At 36.7% G+C, this 20,880-nt stretch overlaps 1 protein-coding gene across 1 annotated transcript in view; it reads right to left on the bottom strand.

Annotated features, from left to right (window-relative positions):
* Nucleotides 1-18,474, bottom strand: part of LOC110028002 (ubiquitin carboxyl-terminal hydrolase 25) — a gene marked incomplete at its 3' end in the record, with an annotated part of 26,787 nt that extends 8,313 nt beyond the window's left edge. The window contains 4 exon segments of the mRNA XM_020729690.1: nt 17,083-17,175; nt 17,272-17,347; nt 17,432-17,936; nt 18,011-18,474. Of these exon segments, the coding sequence (XP_020585349.1) occupies nt 17,083-17,175; nt 17,272-17,347; nt 17,432-17,936; nt 18,011-18,179 (843 nt within the window).
* Between the last annotated feature and the right edge of the window lie 2,406 nt (nt 18,475-20,880).

Raw genomic sequence — 20,880 nt, 5'->3', positions numbered from 1 at the left:
GTAGAATTCAAGTTGGTTGGTTGAAGTGGAGGAATGCTTCGGGCCTTTTGTGTGATAGAAAAGTATCGCTAAGACTGAAAGGAAAATTTTATAAGATGGTGGTGAGACCTGCAATGCTCTATGGCGCTGAATGTTGGCCTTTAAAAGAGAAGCATAATAATAAGTTAAGTGTTGCCGAGATGAGAATGATTAGGTGGATGAGTGGCTTTACACTTAGAGACAAAATGCGGAATGAATATATTCGTGAAAGGGTTGGTGTAGCTCATGTGACAGACAAAGTTAGAGAAAGTCGTCTTAGATGGTTTGGTTACATTAAACGTCGACCATCTGATGATCTGATTAGGAGAGTAGATGTTTTATATTCGACTTGTGTTAAGAAAGACAGAGGTAGACCTGGGAAGACTTGGGCTTATTGTATTAAAAATGATCTTAATTTACTAGAACTAAATGAAAATATGACACTAAATAAGACGCAATGGAGAAAAAGGATTCATGCAGCCGACCCCACGTAGTGGGATTAAGGCTTTGTTGTTATTGTTGTTGTTGTTGTATACCTTGCAGATTTTAGAGGCCCATGGCTCCATGGCTCCATGGCTCCATCTTAGGATCAATCAACCACCGAAATTCTTTCAATTTTTTTCTTCTAAGATTTTTTATGTGACGTACCATGCAAGAGAATTTGCTTGTTAGAACCCAAGGAGACAAACTTATCTTTAAAATGAATCATAAGGTTCAAGCAACTTCTCATCTCAATGTTTGGTATCCTGGTATTTTTTTATTTTGTGCATTTTCTATGGATGATTCATATTCCATAAAATCTTTTCATTTTCTTTGTTTAACTCAACAACTGCATTGGTAATGAATAGGGTGGCAGCTATTACCCCATTCTATCTTTTTGTTAGCTTGTAATCGGTTTTGAGATTGGAGAGCACAATGGATGAAATTGGTATAGATGGCAGATGGTAATGCTGCTTATAGCTCTCTATGTGGAAATGAATTCATTTTGATATTATCGAGTGTATGATGTGGCTATGAATGAGCTGCAATTTTGTATAGATGGCAGATGGCCATGCTGCTTATAGTTCTCAATGTATTATTGAGCTGCAATTATGTTTTCCCTCGCTCTCCCCCTCTTTCTCTCCATTCTTTTGTCTGTTTAAAATTTAAATATGTTGTGTTGATGAATGGAAGGCTTATTAAAAACTGCCACGTGTGGAGCAACTTGGACGACCTCAGAAATTTATTCTCGGCAACCGTTGCTTTCATAATTTGGTGGTTTGAGAAGTGTTGCCTGGAAGTATAGCGCAATTCTGTCATTAGAAAGATCGAAAAACGGTATTTTGCACTCCTGCTTGATTGTAGAGACCTTAGCTGCCAATATGTATTGATTTTGTGATCTGGGTTTATTGGAATGGAGCTGGCTTGTTATGCATCTGACAGATAAACATTATCAGGATTATTGCGTGTTCTTAAAATCCATCTCCACCCTCATCTGCTAGTCATGTATAAGAGTACTTACAAATTTAAATGTTATACATAGCTAGAAATTTAAATGTTATACAAAGTTTAGTGGAGGAAGGGGCATTCCTAGCAACCCTGCAGTTTACTGTTATGCTGTAATGATTTTTGTGCTCTTCTCCCTGTTCTGCTGTAATGATTTCTTGTTTGGCTGTGTGAGAAATCTTTTGGAGGAGTTTGTACACCTTGATAATATCAATGCATCTATCCAATTAATTAGTTTGTTTCAATGTCATGATCCCAGCTGAGGCTCATTTTGATGCTATGGCTATTATTTCATGGTTTATCATAGTTTGTTGGTATCATTTGCTGGTATCATATCGAATTTATAACAATACAAAGGCTATGCATATATCGAAAATGCTCATTTTCCGGTATCATTTGCTGAGGATCTTATTATTTTTTTGTTTTTTAACTTTAATCTCGAAAAGAAATGCAGTTAAAAGGTCATATTATGGTAGTTTCTTAGATTTGTAATATGCTCATAACTTGCATTGGAGTATCATAGTTTGTTCCATAGGATTTGTTTGTTGAGATTGTTGGATGTAGCCCGTAACTGCTGTTGTATATGTAAGCATTTGTCTAAGCATTTTGTTGTATATGCAAGCATTTGTAACTGTTGTTGTGGTTTGTTGAGAATGCTGCTGTATATGTAAACATTAAGATGTATATGCAAGCCTTTATATTGTTTCTGTAGAACTTAAGGTTTTTAACAAGGCAAGATTAATGGGAATAGATAGTTGTGCAATTTTTTTTTTACTTTCTTATGTATACTCATTTTAATGATATAACTGTGGAGCAGCTTGGATGGTTCGGTAAGTAAATTTTCTATATTTCCACAATTTTTTGACTGATTTTCATAATTTTTTGACTGATCTATTGTTCTTTTAATAAATGCAGGACGATGAGTTCTAGATATTCAGGGAAGTCTAGGCAAGTGATGTGTAGGTGTGGACTACCGACCTTGCTACTCACATCACGTCAGGCACATAGCTACGGGAGGTAATTTTACACGTGTCTGCAGTGGGGACAAGGACAGGAGGACTGCATTTTCTTTAGGTGGACCGACACTACGTCCGTTTCTATGATAGCTCAAGTTGACAACGCTACTCAGAGTTCATGGGTATCAAAATTTAAGAACACCGATTCTGATTCAAGTGCTTCCATTTCTACGGTATCCCACTCAGACAGGTTTGTTCAGTGTTCTGGAGTGTTAAAGCCGGGCAGAATGGATCGTGATATGCTGCTACATGTTAAAGTCAACATCATTATTTTTTTCATGTAATTTTAACATGTTATTTTTTTCTTCTTTTTACGGTCTCATTATAGTACATATTAGTATGTTAAGTTGTATTTCAATTTTGTTTAGATAATTGTGCTTGATGGCATCTGAAATATTTAAGTGATATAAATATTTTATATTTTTATGTATCCACTTTTGAACTTTAATTTTAAGAATATTTTTTATTTTCATGTTCCTATAATTCACATTTTTCTTTCTTTTATGATTGCATTAAGAAGGTTGGTAAATTTGTAATAAAATATACAAACAAGTTGTTTACAAAACGCACAAACCAAATAACGAAACAGATTATCCAGATCAGGGGCAGATTGGTCATTTATCCAGAATCAGCTGTTTTCCAAAAACACAAACCAAACAGCCAACCAGCTTATCTGACCAGCTTATCTGAATCAGCTGTCAGCTGGTCATCAGCAGATTATCAGGATAAGCTGCAGCAGCCCCAAAGAGACCATTAATTGTTGATATAAACTTATCATACTGAAAAAAAATAAATAAAGAAATTAAAACTTTTAAAAAAAAATCAAAGCCAAATAAAATTTAAGGAAATTATCAGAATATTACACCTCCATGCATGGTATTGCATGATAAAGTACTTACCAAAAGTTCAAAGCAATACCATATCTTCTTGTTTGTCCTCATTCCTCAAAACTAAGAGAAAAGAATTTTAGTTTCAAAAGGAGAAGTCAATAGGTTCAAGATGCTTCAGCCTTGGCCAATTCTAAGGCACTTTTTTGCTTCGTCATCACCGAGAGATGGAACTCTTATGCAGCGATCCTACTTGGGTTAACCAAAATGCCGCTTGATGACAATACTTCTAGTTTCCGAGTGAAACCAAATTTCATCTTCAGTTATTCTTTGTGGATTTTAGTCATCTTCCAGAAAAAAAAAAACCATAAAAAGACAGTTACGTCAATCATAAAAAGACAGTTACGTCAATTTAATTTTGATCACTGACAATTTCTCCTAATATGTTCAATCTAAAGCATTATGTTTTTGAAAGCTCAATCTGTTGTTCTGTATCAATCATGCAAAAAATGAAAACATTTCATTTCTCAGTTTTGACCCAAAAGGTCTTAGAAAAATTTATTCTAACTTGTTTGCAACAATTATCAAAGATAACATTTGCTTTCTCCATAGCAGTTACACCAAAACCATCCACAAACAATACCAAGAGCTACAATGAATGTGAATAGTGTCAGGTTCTTCGCCACTCTCCCGAATAGAAAAAACATAAATTCTAGCTTTGAAAAGAGGATTGCAAAAGATGTAAGACCTTTCAGTTTTTGATACTTCTAAGGAAATGATTTTCAAGTTATTCATCTCCAAGGGTTGTGCATGTTTTGCAGTGACTTGTGTTGATGTATTAAAAGTTCAACTTGAGGACAAGACTTCAAATTTCTTATCGGCATTAATTTCCATCTTCACATCTTTGTAGAATTTGATAATCTTTTACACAGAAAACCACATCTTCTTACTTCATTATAATTGTCATTTCTTATCCTCAACATTTTGCTCCTTAAAATGTTCAATCCAAAACACAAATTCAAGCTAACACTTGCTCCTCCCAAATTCTATTTTTTTATAGAAATTATTTGTAGAAGATACATTTCTCCCACATATTCAAATTTCCTCAACTAGATGTCACACATAATTTGTCAACTAAACACAAATACATCTCAACACGAAGGCAAGAAGTGTGCAAGAAGTGTGCATGATGGAAAGACCCGAAAAGTCTAATGCACGGTTTCCATCTTATTAAAAAGGATCTATAGATGTTAGAAGAACTTCAACTAAAGAGGATATATAGTGAACTTTGTTTGTAATTAGTAGTTGCAATGAAATCATCCTAAAAAAAAAAATTATGTATTGTATATATGCATACCGATTTGATGGTTGAATAATTATAAACAGAGATTTAGCTTTCTTTATGGTATTAGAGCCAATTAGGGTCTGTATATTTCCAACCTAATCCTTCTTCAAACCCCTAAAAACCCAATCTTTCGCCTCTCATCTTCTTTTTTTCCTGGCATGTCTGATAGTGAATCTACCCCCACTAAATCCAATTTCATGAATCTAGAAAATCAAGCCAATAAATATATTGGAGAACTCCAAAGAATTGTTAGCCTCGTACCGATAAATTGTAAGAAATTAACTAAAATGGTCAAGAATTGCACAGACCTTCTTGAAAAAATAAAAGGAAAATCAACCACTTGATGAGTGTTTCTACAAGAGACTCAACAATCAAGAACTCCGAAATGCTAAAAATATGCGGGCCTTTCATATTTCTAACAAAAACCATAGAAATTTAAAATCAACAGCCAAATCTATTCAAAAGTCAAAGATGTTGCCAGTATCTATAAGATAAAGTCAAAGCTATCAGCATCCAAACAAGATAACCAATGATGTGTCATTATATATTTCAAAAAGATGAAAGAATTTTATTTGGAATTTGACTGCTATTAAGAATTCAAGATGAAGAACTGTGATGACAATGCTGTAATTGTCAAACAAGTGCAAAAAGGGAAACTTTAAGTTTTATGGAGGCCATGTTGAAATTTGATGAAATTTGTCTTCAAACCCATGGAAATGTAGTCTTGTCATGCCCTAATGAATCCTTCTAGCAAATGAAGGCCAAGGTAGAAAGAAAAACTATCATGTCCAGTATGATCACAAAAGAAAAAATTGAAGATGAAAGACTGGTTGATGTTAAATCTGATTAAACAGATGGACAAAAAAATGTTTCACATAACTAAACCAAAAAAAGCATAACAAAGAAAACCGTTGGAATATTCATGGAGAATACAAGAGAAATTTGAGCAGGAGACTGACACATTACACCAATAGCATGGATCAAATTCATGAACTTGGTCACACCAAAATAGGATTACACACTCGAGAAAATTAAGAAGCTGAGAAAGTTTCTAAACTCACTTGAGAATCATTCTAGATCATTCCCACTGGCACAAAAAGGTAAAACCTCTTTTTTTATTCTTTCAGTACCTCAAATAATCTCTCTAAAGCATATCATAAAGTCAGGTACAACATACCACGAAATAAACTCGATGAATTCCTTTGCAACTAGCAAACAATGTTCATTCAATTAGAAAATAAACGTTGATGATGGTCCATTAGCCATGGTAGTAGGAAAAGGAAACCGATCATGTCTCCTTGACGTGGGGTTCAAGGGAGGGCCGGCCTAGGCTCGGTCCAGCCTGGCTGGACCGGCCACCGACCGGTCCTCAAGGGAGGGGGTTGTCGTCCCCTCCTTCCTCTTCCCCCTTTCGTTGCTTTCCTTCCTAGCACTTTCCTAGTTTAAGTCCTTTCCTAAAATCTGAAATTTTGATTATATTCAATTCTCATTTCTTATTTTCAAACTTTTCTTATTTAAGTCCTTTCCAAAATGTCAATTTTGATTACTTTATTTATCCTTCCCAAAATCTGATTTTCCTTCACATTATTTTCTTACATAAATTTGAAATCCTAATTTAATTCTTTTTTCTTATTTAAGTATTGCCTAAAATAAAGTCCTATCCTTACTATAAATAGATGATGATTTGCTTAGAGTTAGGCGGTCTTTGTTTTGCATCCAAATTCAGGTTTTAGTCTTAGTATTTTCCCTTCACAGCTATATCCGACATCGAGAAAGTGTTCTGGTTGTCCCTTGTCTGAGGTGGTGATTATATCAGTGGGTCCAGGTGGTGCTCCAATTATAACTCAACCACAATGATATATTTATCAATTCTTCCAACCTTCCTGCTGCTGTCAATCCACTATCCAACCCTACAACAAGCCTACACCTTGCTGCCCTCCAGCAAGACTCATCTCATGTCATTGTCCTTCGCATCGAACTCCTTCCAGCGCACCATCCGGCTCTTCCTAGCAGCCTCCTACCACCCAGTGGGCCGCTATCTTGTTGCCATTCAACAGGACTTCTAACCCTACAGCAGGCCTCCACCTAGGCTTGCTGCCCTCCAACAAGGCTCATCTCCCTCGTTGTCCTTCGCATCGACCTCCTTCCAACGCACCATCCTGCTCTTCCCTACAACCGCCTACTACCGAGCAGGCTGCCACCTTGCTACAATCCAACAGGACTCTCCTGTTGTTGTCCTTCACATTGACATCCTTCGAGTGCACCATCCAGCTATTCCTAGCAGTCATACGGTTCTTTCCAGCAGCCATCCGGCTCTTACCAACAAATGCCAACCATGCAACAAGTCGCCACCTTGCTGCCATCCAGTAGGATTCCTCTCTCGTCGTTATCCTTCGCGTCAACATCCTTCCAGTGCACCATTCAGCTCTTCCCAGCAGCCATACGTCTCTTTCCAGCAGCCATACGTCTCTTTCCAGCAGTCGTCCGACTTTCCCCATCAGCCGCCTACCACCCAGCAAAACGCAGCCTTGCTGCCTTCCAGCAGGATTCCTCTCCAGTTGTTGTTCTTCGCGTGTCAACCTCCTTCTAGATGCCTCTCTGGCCTACACCGCAGCCGCCTTCCTCACACCACTCTCGGACTCTCTTCATCAAGCTCGTATTTTCATTTTTGTGTCGTTTTTGCACTTTTGCTTTGTGGGATTATTTTCATTTCTTTGAGTCTTTATTGTATCATTGTTTTTCATTCAGAAATAATATTTGTTGCGTCATAGTTTGGGTTAACTCCGATATCATTTAGTATCAAAGCTAGCACAACCCTAGTCTCATCCTAGGATTTTCTAGTATCCGCTCCTATTCACTCCACCGCACCAATTTTTTTCTTTCTTTTGTTTATTTTTCTCTTCTTTCTTTGTTCCTTCTTTTCTTTCCTTCCATAGATCCCAAACTGTCAACCATGCCTCCAAGGAGAAATATGTATGAGCCTACCTGAGACTAGATACGACAACAACTCCATCACCTCCAACAGAGAATTGCAAAGATTGAAGAGATGACACAAGAAGAAGTTACCTTCGACTGAGACCTGGAGAGTCGAAGGGTAAAGAGAGAAGAGGATTTGAATCCCTTCCATGGAAATAATTTCAACGATGAAGAAGAGAGGTCACGACGTTTCAAGATCCAATATCAGAGGAGACCTAAAGAGGGATACCTACGTCCCTCCCACAGGGATACTTTCCTAGATGAGATATCATTTGGAGGGCATCAAGACAACAAGCTTAAGGTTGATTTGTCTGAGTTTGAGGGGGCATGGATCCGGATGAATTTAATGAATGGCTACAAGCATTTGAGCGGATCTTCAAATACAGAGAGATGCCCAAATAGAGACAGGTCAAATTAGTTGTTGTCAAATTTAAGAAAAGTGTCTCTCTATAGCGGGAGAACGTACAACGACAGAGGAGGAGAGAAGGCGGCGAAAAGATTACCAGGTGGAAGAAGATGAAGAGAACCATGTAGAAGAAATATATTCCCCCTCATTACCGCCAAGACATGTTTTTAAAACTCCACAATTAGCAGCGGCGAGACCTTTCAGTGGAGTTCACAGCACAGTTCAACCACTTACAACTGAAGTGTGACCTGAAAAACCAAGAGGAGAATATAATAGCCAATGAAGTGCGACCTGAAAACCAAGAGGTGAATATAATAGCCAGATAACTTGGGGGATTAAGGCCTAGTATTAGCAATGTGGAGCAGCTACAACCGTACTGGACATTGGGGGATGTCCAGACACCTGCATTGAAAGTGGAAAGGCAACAAAAGTTGTGCCAACATCAACCACAGTTGGAGGCACCAGAAGGAGCACACCGCAGAGAGTTGAGAAAATTGGTTCATATACAGATAAAGCCACCCCCAGTGAGAAGAAGCCAACTACAGTGTCAACCAAAAAATGCTTCAAATGCCACGTATTTGCGCACATAGCCTATAGCTGCCCGACGAGCAAAATTGTATCTTTTACCGAGCAAGGCCGGTGGAAGAGGTTAGCAAGGAACAGGAAGCTGAGCAACAAAGTGAGGAGGTATCAAATTGCACCATATGAGAGAGAAGCACTTGTCATTCAACGGGTTGACGGATCCGCAGTGTTTTCGCCACAACATTTTCTACACCCACTGCGCAGTGAATGGAAAGGTATGCAATCTTATCATCGATGGAGGTAGCAGTAAAAATGTGACATCAACCCAGATGATGGAGAAACTGGGACTCACGACTCAGAGACATTCTCAGCCATATTCACTAACGTGCATGTAGGACCAGATATGGTGTGATGTTGTCCCCATTGACGCGATTGGCGATTTAACCAGAAGACTCAACACAATGGATTCAGTAACAATTATTCCTTTACCAAGAATGGCAAACACCTCATTTTAATTCCTTCGGTAGCACTCGAGGAGACAAAAGCCCTTACCAGCAGAGTAGAACCGGTTTCTATGACAATCGATTCTCTACCATCATGGCCATCACCATGCAAGAGACTTCAGTCCCAGAAGATTGGATCGGAATGGAGGTGTGCTTGCAAGTGTTTTAGGAGACAGGACAGTTGACAGTGGGATCCAATGTTGTCGGGATTAAAGACAAGGGACCAGAAGCTTCGACATATGAGGTCAAAGCTCCCCCAACCGCGGAAGACTAATGCAGAGCTCAGGGGAGGACCGACTGAGCTCAGTCCAACCTGGCTGGACCGGTCGGTCCTCAAGGGAGGGAGGTTGTTGCCCCCTCCTTCCTATCCCCCATTTCCTTTCCTCTCCTTTCCTCCCTTACCTTCCTAACACTTTTCTGTTTCAAGTCGTTTTCTAAAATTTGAAATCCTAATTATATTTTATTCTCCTTTCTTATTTTAAAATCTTTCATATTTTAAGTCCTTTCCAAAATCTGAATTTTGATTATATTATTTACCCTTCTCTAAATCTAATTTTTTCTCACTTTATTTCTTTACCTAAATCTGAAATACTAATTTGATTTTTCTTTCTTATTTTATGTATTGCCTAAAATAAAGTCCTAGCCTCATTATAAATAGATGATGATGTGTTTAGAGTTAGGCGATCTTTGTTTTGTATCTGAATTCAGGTTTTAATCTTGGTATTTTCCCTTCAAAGGTTGTATCTGACATTTAGGAAGTGCTCCGACTGTTCCCCGTCTGAGGTGGTGATCGTCTTCGTGGGTCCGGGTGGTGCTCCGACTGTAGCTCGACCCTGACAAGATATTTATCTATTCTTCCACTCTTCTTGCTGTTGTCAGTCCGCTTTCCAACCCAACAGTAGTCCTCCACCATGTTGCCCTCCAACAAGACTCCTCTCCCGTCACTGTCCATTGCATCGATCTCCTTCCAACGCACCATCCGGCTCTTACCAGCAACCGCCTACCACCCAGTAGGCTGCCACCTTGCTACCATCCAGCAGGACTCCTCCCTCGTCACTTTCCTTCGTGTTGACACCCTTCTAGTGCACCATTCAACTCTTCCCAGCAGCCATACAGCTCTTCCCAGCAGTCATTCGGCTCTTCCCAGCATATTGCCACCTTGCTGCCATCCAGCAAGAATCCTCTCTCATTGTTTTCCTTCGCGTCGACATCCTTTCAAAGCACCATCCAGCTCCTCCTAGCTGTCGCCTACCACCCTACAGGTTGCCACCTTGCTACCTTCCAACGGGACTCCTCTCCCATTGCTATTCTTGCGTATATCTCCTTCCAGACACCTCTCCAGTCTTCACCGCAGTCGCCTACCTTGCACCACCACCCAGACTCCCTCATCCTCAAGCTTGTTCTGTCTTCATTATTGTGTCATTTGTGTTTTTGCTTTGTGGGGTTATTTTCCTTTCTCACGAATCTTCATTTTATTATATTTTTTATTCAATAATGATATTTGTCATCTTGCATCGTAATTTGGGTAAATTCAGGTATTACTCCTTCATTCACTCTATAAAATGTGTTGCATGTTACTTGTCGTACTACAAACTTGCCCATTCATATGATAATTAGGGATCAAAACTAGTGCGTGCTCTTCTTTATTGATCATTATGCTTTCAAGGCCAAATAAAGAAAAGAAAATAGGACAAACTAGAGTGAAGTGAAATACGAGTTAACCAACTTGAAGATGAGTGGCGTAGCATTCCTTTGTCTCTTTCTTCTACTTCTGTCAAATTAAATAAGGATGATATTTGCAATCATCATCTGCAATCATCATTTTAGAACAATTATCATTCAAAACTACAAAAGGAATGTTTGCTTCATTGTTAAAGAATATTGATGTTAAGATTTGTGAATTTGTAAAATACAATAGTCTTTCCTATGTACACGATCGTTATCTGCTTTTGTTTTTATACACTCTAAAATTTGAGAAGCTTCAAGAATTCCTAAATAATTTAACACGTTCAATTTTGATTGCACTCATATAAACGTACACCTGCTTAAACAGAAATCTAACATGAGATTTATCTTTCCAAATTAATTTGCATTAGAGATGTTAAAACCACCAATCTTAGATATTGTTTCAAACAAAATATGGCACCGTTATTTGAAATAGAAGACATTATTCATCAAAATTCATGCATTGACACTCCACAATATAGGATAATCGAGAGAAAAAAATTATCAAAATAAGCATCGCCTTGAAGTAACTCAACCCCATTCTTTCAAAATCAAGTTTCAAGTATTGGGGATAAACTATTTTGACTTTCTCATATTTGATCAATAAAATACCCTTTAAATTTATTGATTTAGGAAGCCCTCTAAATTATCTAGCAAATCTCTTTCTAAAGAATTTTCCTTTCAAAGCCTAACAAAAAAAAATAAAATGCATCCCACATATCAACATCCAAAAATACTAGTGAAGTAAACTTCATTCAAAAACCCTTAAATGCGCTTGTTAGGATATTCAAGCATGCAAAAAGGGTTTTATTAATTAATCCTCTTGCTATGACACACTACAAAAAATTAGGGTGGCCAAGAGAAATATAGACATCTCCTTGCAATAGCAACTACATTAACCCTACGCTTTCAAAAAAACAAAAATAAAAATAAAAATTTCAAGTTCCAAATGCATATTGGGAAGAAGCTAATCTGACTTTCACACATTTGATTGCTAGAATATCCTATGAAACCATAAATTTCAAAATCGCTCTGAATTATCTCATTAATCATTCCAAAGAATATTTCTTTTCCAAAATATAACTCCAAAAATAATTGGTTATATTTTATCCACATCCAAAAACAACAGCAAAGTAAACTTGATCAAAAAAACTTTAAATGCATCTTCTTAGAATATTTAAACACTTAAAAAGATATAAATAGCTACAACACTATGTTGCCACTATATAAAGCTTAGGTAAAAGCTCAAAATTTGATGAAATTTATATCCAAAGAAGAGGCAAAATGAAACAACAACAAAAATACCATCGTTGCTAATTCAAAGAAAAAGTAGTTAAAAGTAGAAGTGACAAATGTAATCATCCATTGCCCTTGATGTTGCACGCAAGTGCTGGAGTGATAAGACCAAGGAAGAATAGTTCCCGTTAAGCTTCACTAAAATATAACATCATCGATGCTAGTTTGGATCTAAATAGTGAAAAGAACCCATCTCTACACCTTTCTTGAGATATTGTGGTTAGTCAACAATGCCCTACTCTTTGAGTTGATTTCGTGAAGGGTACTATTTGTTAGGTCATAAACCAATAAACTATTAAGTTTATTTTCTCTAAAGAATACTTTGAAGTAGTACTCTAAAAAGTTTTAGCAATAAATATTCATGTCACATGTGATACTGGTAGCCCATGTAAATAAGGATGCTATCTTCTAAGGAATAAATAAAAAAATTGTGCTAGTCAAACAATCAAAAAGGTATAGAATCAATAAGTCTTGTTCCACTTTAAGAACAGACAAAAAAGAAAATCAAATAAAAGTATCATAAGAGAACGCCATCAACTCTCATCATGATAAAAAAGATTTTTGATCAAAATCAAATAAAAAAAATGAACCATCCCAATCTACTCAAAGTTCTATTAATGCAAGTATAAAATGGGAAGAAAAGTGACTCGTATAATTCACCCTGAAAGGATGAATTCCAAATATAAACTGAGAGGGTTTAATTACAAAAAAATATTTTAAAATTAAAAAAAGAGTGGTAGAAAGAAGGAAAAAGAAAATTGGTTGGAAAAATCAAGAAAACAAACTTACATCTACCAAATATACTTCTCCTCCTGAAAACTAACTTATATTCAACCAATATATTTCTCCTCAATTGAAGGGTTGACCTCTTTTTAAATAGATCTAAAAGTAATTCAAAATGAATTCAGAAATTAAAAAAAAAAGGATTCCTAGAATTAAGTATCATGAAATATAAAGAGATAATAACCTTTTTTTCTATAAATAAAAGGCCTATAAGCTATAAATTTTAAATTAGAATCAGAAATATCAAATTTCACACCTAAATTTCCTTCTCTTTATCCCTCTTACTCCTTATCCGTTTTTAGCTTTTTCCCACATTTATTGGCCTTCCCGTCATTGGAGATCAACTAGCTTGCCAGAACCAAATTCCTCTGTCTTCCATACGCCGTAAAATAGCATTTATTGTCCCCAAAAAAAAACCCTAAAATAGCACACGAATTTATATTGTTCAGTAACCTAGAAGAAATAATTGCAAGCACACTTATTTTTGAGGAAGTAGCGAAAGAAAACCTAATTCACTTGTCTTCCACACACTCAATTCCATGTCATTTCAGGTATGCAATTATTTTATCTCAAGGAGCGGTTCTTCTAGTCATTTAACTAATTGTCTCTCTATAAAAAAGTCATGGTTACGAAATTTTTTTAAAAATTTTAATGATTTCTCAATTGATTATTGCATAAAAATAGGTTTAGAGAAGAATATAGAAAAAACTGTTTGTTACTTACTTCTCCATGTCATCAAATTTCCCAATACATAGAAGCAGTAACCTGTGGTGGACCTTCTATTAATGATTTTCGCAGTCCAACTAGCATCAGTAAAGGCTTTCACATCTTTGCTCCTCTTTTCTCAAAGATTAATATATAATCAGGAGTCTTTTTCAGAAATCTCAAAATTATGTGCACCATCTCCACGTGCTTTTCATTTGGGTTATTCATGTGTTCAGTCATAATATTGACGGAATATGCAATATCCCGTCTTGTATGTGACGGAAAAATAAGTATTTATGCCAGTCTTTAATATCTTCACTTATCCAGAAAGATGCTTTATTCTTCCATCTTTAACTTGTAGTTAGAATCCATTGGAATATTAGCAAGCTTAAATCCAATCAGTCTTGTTTCTCTAGTAGATGTAGGATGTATTTCCTTCGTGATATAACGATGCATTTCTTGGACCTGGTTAGCTCCATATCTAGAAAGTATTGCATGATCCCAAGGCCCTTGATTCCAAACTCTGTGGCAGACACTTCTTTAATCTTGAGAATCACTGTTATTACCAGTAAAAATCATATCAACCACATATACTATCAATACAGCTGTCTTACCTTCCTAAGCGTGTTTTACAAATAGTATATAATTAGGTTAACTTTGAGAATACCCATTAGATCTCATAATTTTAGTGAGCTTTTCAAACCAATCACTTGATGATTGTTTAAGCTCATAGAGATACCTCCAAAGTTTGCATACTAAGTGGTTGTTGAAATCAATCCCAAGTCCTAGTGTTACCTCCATATACACTTCCATATTCCGATTCATAAAGGCATTTTTTTTTTAAGCTGATGTAGTCTTCATTCCTTCTTAACTTCTATTAAAAGGAGAAGTTTGATAGTGTAAGTTTGGCAATTGATGCATAGGTCTCCTAATAATTGATCCAACGGGTTTGAGTGAATCTTTTGCAACTAGTATGGCTTTGAATGTCTCAATACCCCCATCAATTTTGTATTTGAGGTTGAACATCTATTTGCACCCAACAAATTTCTTATCATGAGGGAGTTTAGTAAGAATACATATATCATTAAGTTGTAGTGCTCGAATACTTTCTTCAACAGCTTTCCCCCATTCTAAATTTTCAAGAATCTCTTTACTATCAAGGTTAGAAACAAAAGCTATCTAGGATGAGGATAATTTCTCATAAGTTGCATACTCCAGAATTAGATATCTAATGCAGTTTTTCTTGTCAACAATATCAAAAGAGGACGGGGATAACTCATGAGTACTACACTCCTGACCTGAAATTTCTGGTGAATGCGGACTCGGGTACTGGTTTAAGCAGTTTTGTCCTTGCACGTTGTCTTCCACCTGTTCAAAATTTTTTTTCTCCTTGTGTGCACACAAAGTTCTTTGTTTTGGACCTTAGGTTGGGTTGATTGTGTTGGTTAGACAACCTCAACGAGAATAGGAGGGCTAGGCGTAGGTACTCAGGTCGTGTAAGTGTCATCAAGTGCATCCAAAAATTGATGTTCGGAGGTTTTTGGCGGAGGAACCGATTGGAGACAAGACTTTTGCAAGCAAGTTGGGGCCAACATGGAGCAAACTTTTGGGAGGAAGCTTAAAGTGAGGAGTTGTCTGCAGAAAGGAGAAGATTCCGGTGAAGATGCGGTGAAGATGTGGAGAAGATGCAATGAAGATGTGCGTTGTGGAGGCTTGGGGTTGTTCCAAGGCTTTGATAGTATGTCAAAAATTAGGTTTGGGGAGGAATAACTCCCTTGATTATCTTCTTAGCATGTAGGGCACATATATATAGGAAAAACAATCTCTCCTAATTTAGAAACTTACCAAATACATCTAACTAAAATTAAGAAAAAAAAATAATTCTTAAATAAAAATAAAATAACATAGAATATGAAGAAAAAAAACTAATTAAACGTTTCCTAATTTGTCCCAAAAAAATCCTCCATAAGATCTTCTCAAAGTTCCACAATAATAAAATATTTTTTATTTAAGTTTCAACCATGTGAAATTTTTTTCTCTTTGTTTCATTCATGACTCAATCTCAAAATCAAAATTGTGGCAAGTAGAATAAGTGAACCCTTATTTATGAAAGATCGACTAGTAGCAAACACCATTTTTTTTAATTTTGAACAAAGTTCTAAAAAACATATGTTCGCTAGATCTAAAAAGAACACCAGCCATCCCATCCCTTCCACATAAATCAAAAATCCTCACTCAATCTCCAAGTCAATACATATACATAGTCTATCTCATTTCCAATAAATTGTTCATCTCATAGGCTTCTGTTAATCATTAAATTTCTTAGCTCAAAAAAAAAAGGCAGAACATTTCATCTTTCCATCTCCAGTCCACACACTTCAAACTCCCTGTCACCACAACCTCAATAGTTCTAGATGCCTCATCCATTTGTCATCCATTTAAAACATGAAAAGAGGTAATCAATACTTTAGTTAATGCCCCATCGTAAGTAAAATTTAATTGTAAATAAGTTATTTGACAACTTGTGAGTGTAACTTAAAATAACTCATAAACAAATTGAGTTGAGATTTTGTGTTGTGTTGTAGAATCAAGTAAATTTGGTGATTATTCAAATAAAATTATGTTAAGATTGCATTCTAAAGTGCTATAAAATTTATGGTTGCTTGGAAAAAAAAAATATTGCGGCATTGATATAAGCCAATTCAATGACCTAAATAGATAATATAATGAATTTACTCCATTTTATATAATATCAAAATCTCAACTAATATATATTTAATTAAATTATTTATTTATCTATTAAATAAAATTTTAAACCATAAAATTATTAATTGGGAAGCAACTTAAACCATTGTTCTAAAAAAACATTGATTTTAACTTTTATGAACTACTTTTGTATCTTGCATTCGTTCAACTAAATAGCCTAAAAATGTTAATTCTATTTAAAAAGAAGAAGCAAGTATGAGTTATGGCAATCGGACCCTAGAGTCAAGCTGGATCAAATAGAAGTCCTACTTGAGATTGATCTGAGTTTGAATAAGCTAAATTCAAATTTTACAAGTTCATGCAAAGCTCGCATGCTAAAACTCGAATAACTACAACTTGAAGTACGGTAAGAGCATGCCTAATAGGCTCATCCAATTATTGATTGAAATACCTTCATAAGTTTATAAACTAAATATTCTCATAAATGGATATTTTTATATGATTTTAAATAACCTTAATATTGCATAACCTTTCATGCATATGCTCCTAGATTCCGCAGCTAATTGCAACAAAAAAACAAAAAGACTAGGTTATACCATCATATTACTTAGGAAACTTAAATAAATTTTCAAAAGAGCTACATACTGCAATTGTTTCATGAATTAAATCATCAGATTTCCTATTCATACAATGCTTAAAAAAAAGATTAACTTATGAATTCACAAAATCATACCTCTCAAAACAACTAAGACATACTGAATAAGCATACCTGACAAGATTTATACATATAATTAGAGAGCTCTAAAATCTCCTCGAATTCAATGCAACGGTTAATCTTTCCACCATGAACACCCTCAAACCTCTGAAGATTGAAGTTACAAATAAACTAAGAATACATAGCTAGCAAATGAAAACCAAAAAAAAAAGGATGAACCATCATGATAGAAAGAAGAAACACCTTGAGCTGGATAACAAGCACATTTGGGGCTCGAAGTATGAACAGCTGCTTTTTAGCCACAGATAGTTTTTTACACCTATCATAAATAATTAAGAAACATCATATCTTACCAATATTAGCCTAGCATAATTCTTAAAAAGAAATAGGCAACGTCCCTTACCTCTCGCAGCTATACTTATTGTTGCCGTCCAGAACCTCGGCTCGAAAGAATCTACTAAGGGCTTCTCTGAGAGAGTTGCTCTCATAGAGATCAAGACTTACATCCATAATCTCATCAGCCTTATTCGATTCACCTTTGCAGGAAAGGCACTTCAATTGGCTGAGGAGCGAACCACCAAAGATTTGATTCATAATAGTACTCGTTCCAGAGGGCTCCTCCTTCTTTAACTTGACACCAGTGCCGTTAATATTGCTTCCATTGCATACGGTCGAACGCCTCTTGAGTATCTTAAGGCACGTATTGTGGCAGGCATCAATGACGTATCGAAGAAACTCGTGAGCGTCTTCTTGCCTCCCCCATCGAAAATGCTCCGCAAACACATTTAGACATCTCTGAATCTTTGACGGCGTGTCAAGGTGGCCGTCCAGTTTCAGCGAACGAGCAATCTGCCGCTCGAGTATGCAGAATGGACACTCCTTCTCCTTATTTGCGAATAGCCTCTTGCCTGCTCAAGATCAGACCAAAAATAAATAGGGCAACCAAAAAAACTGGAGAAACAGTAGAAAGGAGATACAGTACAGAGAGAAGAGTGCTCGGAAGAGAGGCAGAATTGAGCAAGGGGAGGGGTGTAGGTTAAGCACTGGAGGACGCTGTTGAGGTAACAAGAGTTGCCGAGGTTTTTGAGCCCAAGCGGCGGCCTCCGCCTCTCAGAAACGCACTGCTGCCATGCCATTTGCAGACCCATCATCGAGCTCGACGCTTCCCAAACTCCGGCACCACCTCCTCTTCCTCCTCCTCATCCGATCGCATCCTCTCCAAGCGCAACGAACGCCGTTCTTCTTCGCCGCCCGCACTTACACCTCTGCCTTATTGTCCTTCTCACCGCCGCCGACGCCGAAGAAAGAGAGAGAGGCGGGAGGCAGGATCGGCGATTAGTATTCCGCCGCAGGAGAGTGGCAGTGGAGAAGAGAGGGAATGGGAAATGGGGTTTTGCGGAGGAAGATAGCAGCGCCGCCTGGATTTCTTTCCGTCACTTGGGCCTGTACCTGTATGGGCATTTATTTTATTTTATTTTAATTTACTTAAATTGTTATGTAATTATGTGAATTTACATAAAAAACACATTTTTTAATAATATCCTTTTTTAAAAAAAATAAATATAGGTATTAAAATATCTATTTTATTTTAAATAAGCCACTAATAATAATATTTCCATATAATTTAATTTATTTAGATTAATTTTAGTGTAAACAGATTGGGCGGACTAAAAATCATTTAAAATTCTAATTTTCGTATTAGACTTGTGTTTGAAATAACACTCAAATAACATATTTGTGTTTCGCTTTGTTTTTTCAAATTAATATTTAATTTGACTCGAACAAAAATTTCAAACATTTAATTAATTTATTTATAGCATTTTCAAAGACATATATCTCTACTTCTCGCTTGAAGCCCAAATTTCACCTCCGGTTTTTTGTTTTCTCACATTTATATTGCTCTCGAAGCTTAGGTTTTTATTTCAACAAGACGTTGGACTAAAGCTATGTCAAAATTTTGAGCTAAATACAAAATATTGTGCACATAACTATACATAACACCAAATTCAATGTAATTTATAATTCAAATTATAATTATTATGTTTTTACAACCTTTGTGGAGATAGAGGATTATTATCTTATTGTTTTATGACATTTTGTGCACACATAAGTAAATTGATTGTGGCTAATGAGACAACAGTAAGAAGTGATTGTCATTTGGTTTATGACAAACACCAATCTTGATCAACTTTGGGCGATGACAAACAAATGCATCAAAAATCAATCTTGATCAACTTTGGGCGGTGATCAAAGCGGGCTGGCGACAACGATGGCCGGAGGCGGCGGCAGCCGGAGGGCCTGAAGAGGTCGGCAATGGCAATTGACCGAGGCATCGATGATCGGAGGGGAGGCAGCAGAAGTTGGTTGGAGGCAAGAGCAATATGATGGATGGTGGAGAGCCGCATTAGCGATCTATTAGCTTGGACGGCAGTCCGCGGTACACCACGTCAGCTATCTGTGGGATGTTGGATCGTACGATGGAAGGATGGAGCGATCTGGTGGATGAAGACAAACACATTAGCGATCCACATGCTAAATTAATATTGGATAATTTTTAAGTTTGTTATTTATTTATTTTTTTTTTTGCTTTTTAAGCCTATAAGTAGACTAAGAAAAGAAGAAAAGCGGAAGAGTACTAGCAGAACATTCGGGATTTCTTTCGTACTACTATGAATGAGAAAATTATTCCTGACACTGTTCAATATGATATCCCACAACTACTTTCTTTTTTCTTGGCCCCATAGCTTCAATGTGCATTTGGGGCAGCTTGTGCATTTCAGGATAAGCAGCTTATCCTAAAATGCGACCCGCAAGGGTCGACTTGTGGTCTGCGTTTAGTAAAAAAATGAAAGTGTGTTTTTGGATAAGCAAACAAAATGTGCGATCCAAACGGTACCGCGGCATTTTCAAAAACGGGAAAAAAATTTTGTGTAAGACGTACACAGCACTGCGTACGATGACCAATAGGAGGATGTCATGTATGCATCGGCAGTCCCACCACTTGTAAATTATAAAAAAAATAGGTGTTTTCTCAAGCACGACCCGTTGACCCGACACAAGACGGTAACTTGATTGTAACCCCTCTATACCCATGCAATACCTTATGTGGCAAGCCTCTAATAATGCGCTTGTAATCCCGTTGTAACCCATGTGTAACCTTCCTCACTCTGGCAGCGGTACCGCGCATATAATCAAAGTGTAACATCCGTATAACCTCGTCATCGCGGAACCGAGAGCGTACCCTTCGTGTAACTCGATTGTAATTATAATGTAACGGACTATTAAGCCCATCTCCACGGAGCCGCTCGTGTAACCTTCATATAACTGAAAGTATACCCTTCGTGTAACTGTGATGTAACTAACTATTAAGCTCGTCACATTGGTACCGCGTGTGTAACCTAAGTGTAACTACGATGTAAAAGATTTAAAATTGGAGCGCGTGCAAATCATGATATTTAAGCAGCTGGGGGTTTATTGTTTTATTGGTAATATTATCTATTTTTCGACGTCATTTTCTCATACAGCACCACCTGAACCTGATGGACTACAGAAACACAAATTGTCATTTTATCTACGAAGCTGAAGGAGAAGAAGAGAGTTATTTTGCCAAAAGAGAAGAATTGGACATTAAAGTGGAGGTGTGTTTGGATTTTTTTTTTAGCCATTGCTTCACTTGTTATAATAATGTTGTTTGTTTTTAGGGTCTTCTTCTTTTTAGGATTTAGCCGTATTTTTTGAGTTGTATGTTTGTTGAGGTGTGTTTGTAGAGATTAGGTTTTTGTAAAAGTGATGAAGTAAATATATTACATTAAACCCGAATAATCACAACTCAATAGCTAATAAAAAATAATT

Source organism: Phalaenopsis equestris, unplaced genomic scaffold (genome assembly GCF_001263595.1).
Source record: "Phalaenopsis equestris unplaced genomic scaffold, ASM126359v1 Scaffold000479, whole genome shotgun sequence".
NCBI classification, from domain to species: Eukaryota; Viridiplantae; Streptophyta; class Magnoliopsida; order Asparagales; family Orchidaceae; genus Phalaenopsis; species Phalaenopsis equestris.
This window is presented reverse-complemented; position numbering and strand designations above follow the sequence as displayed.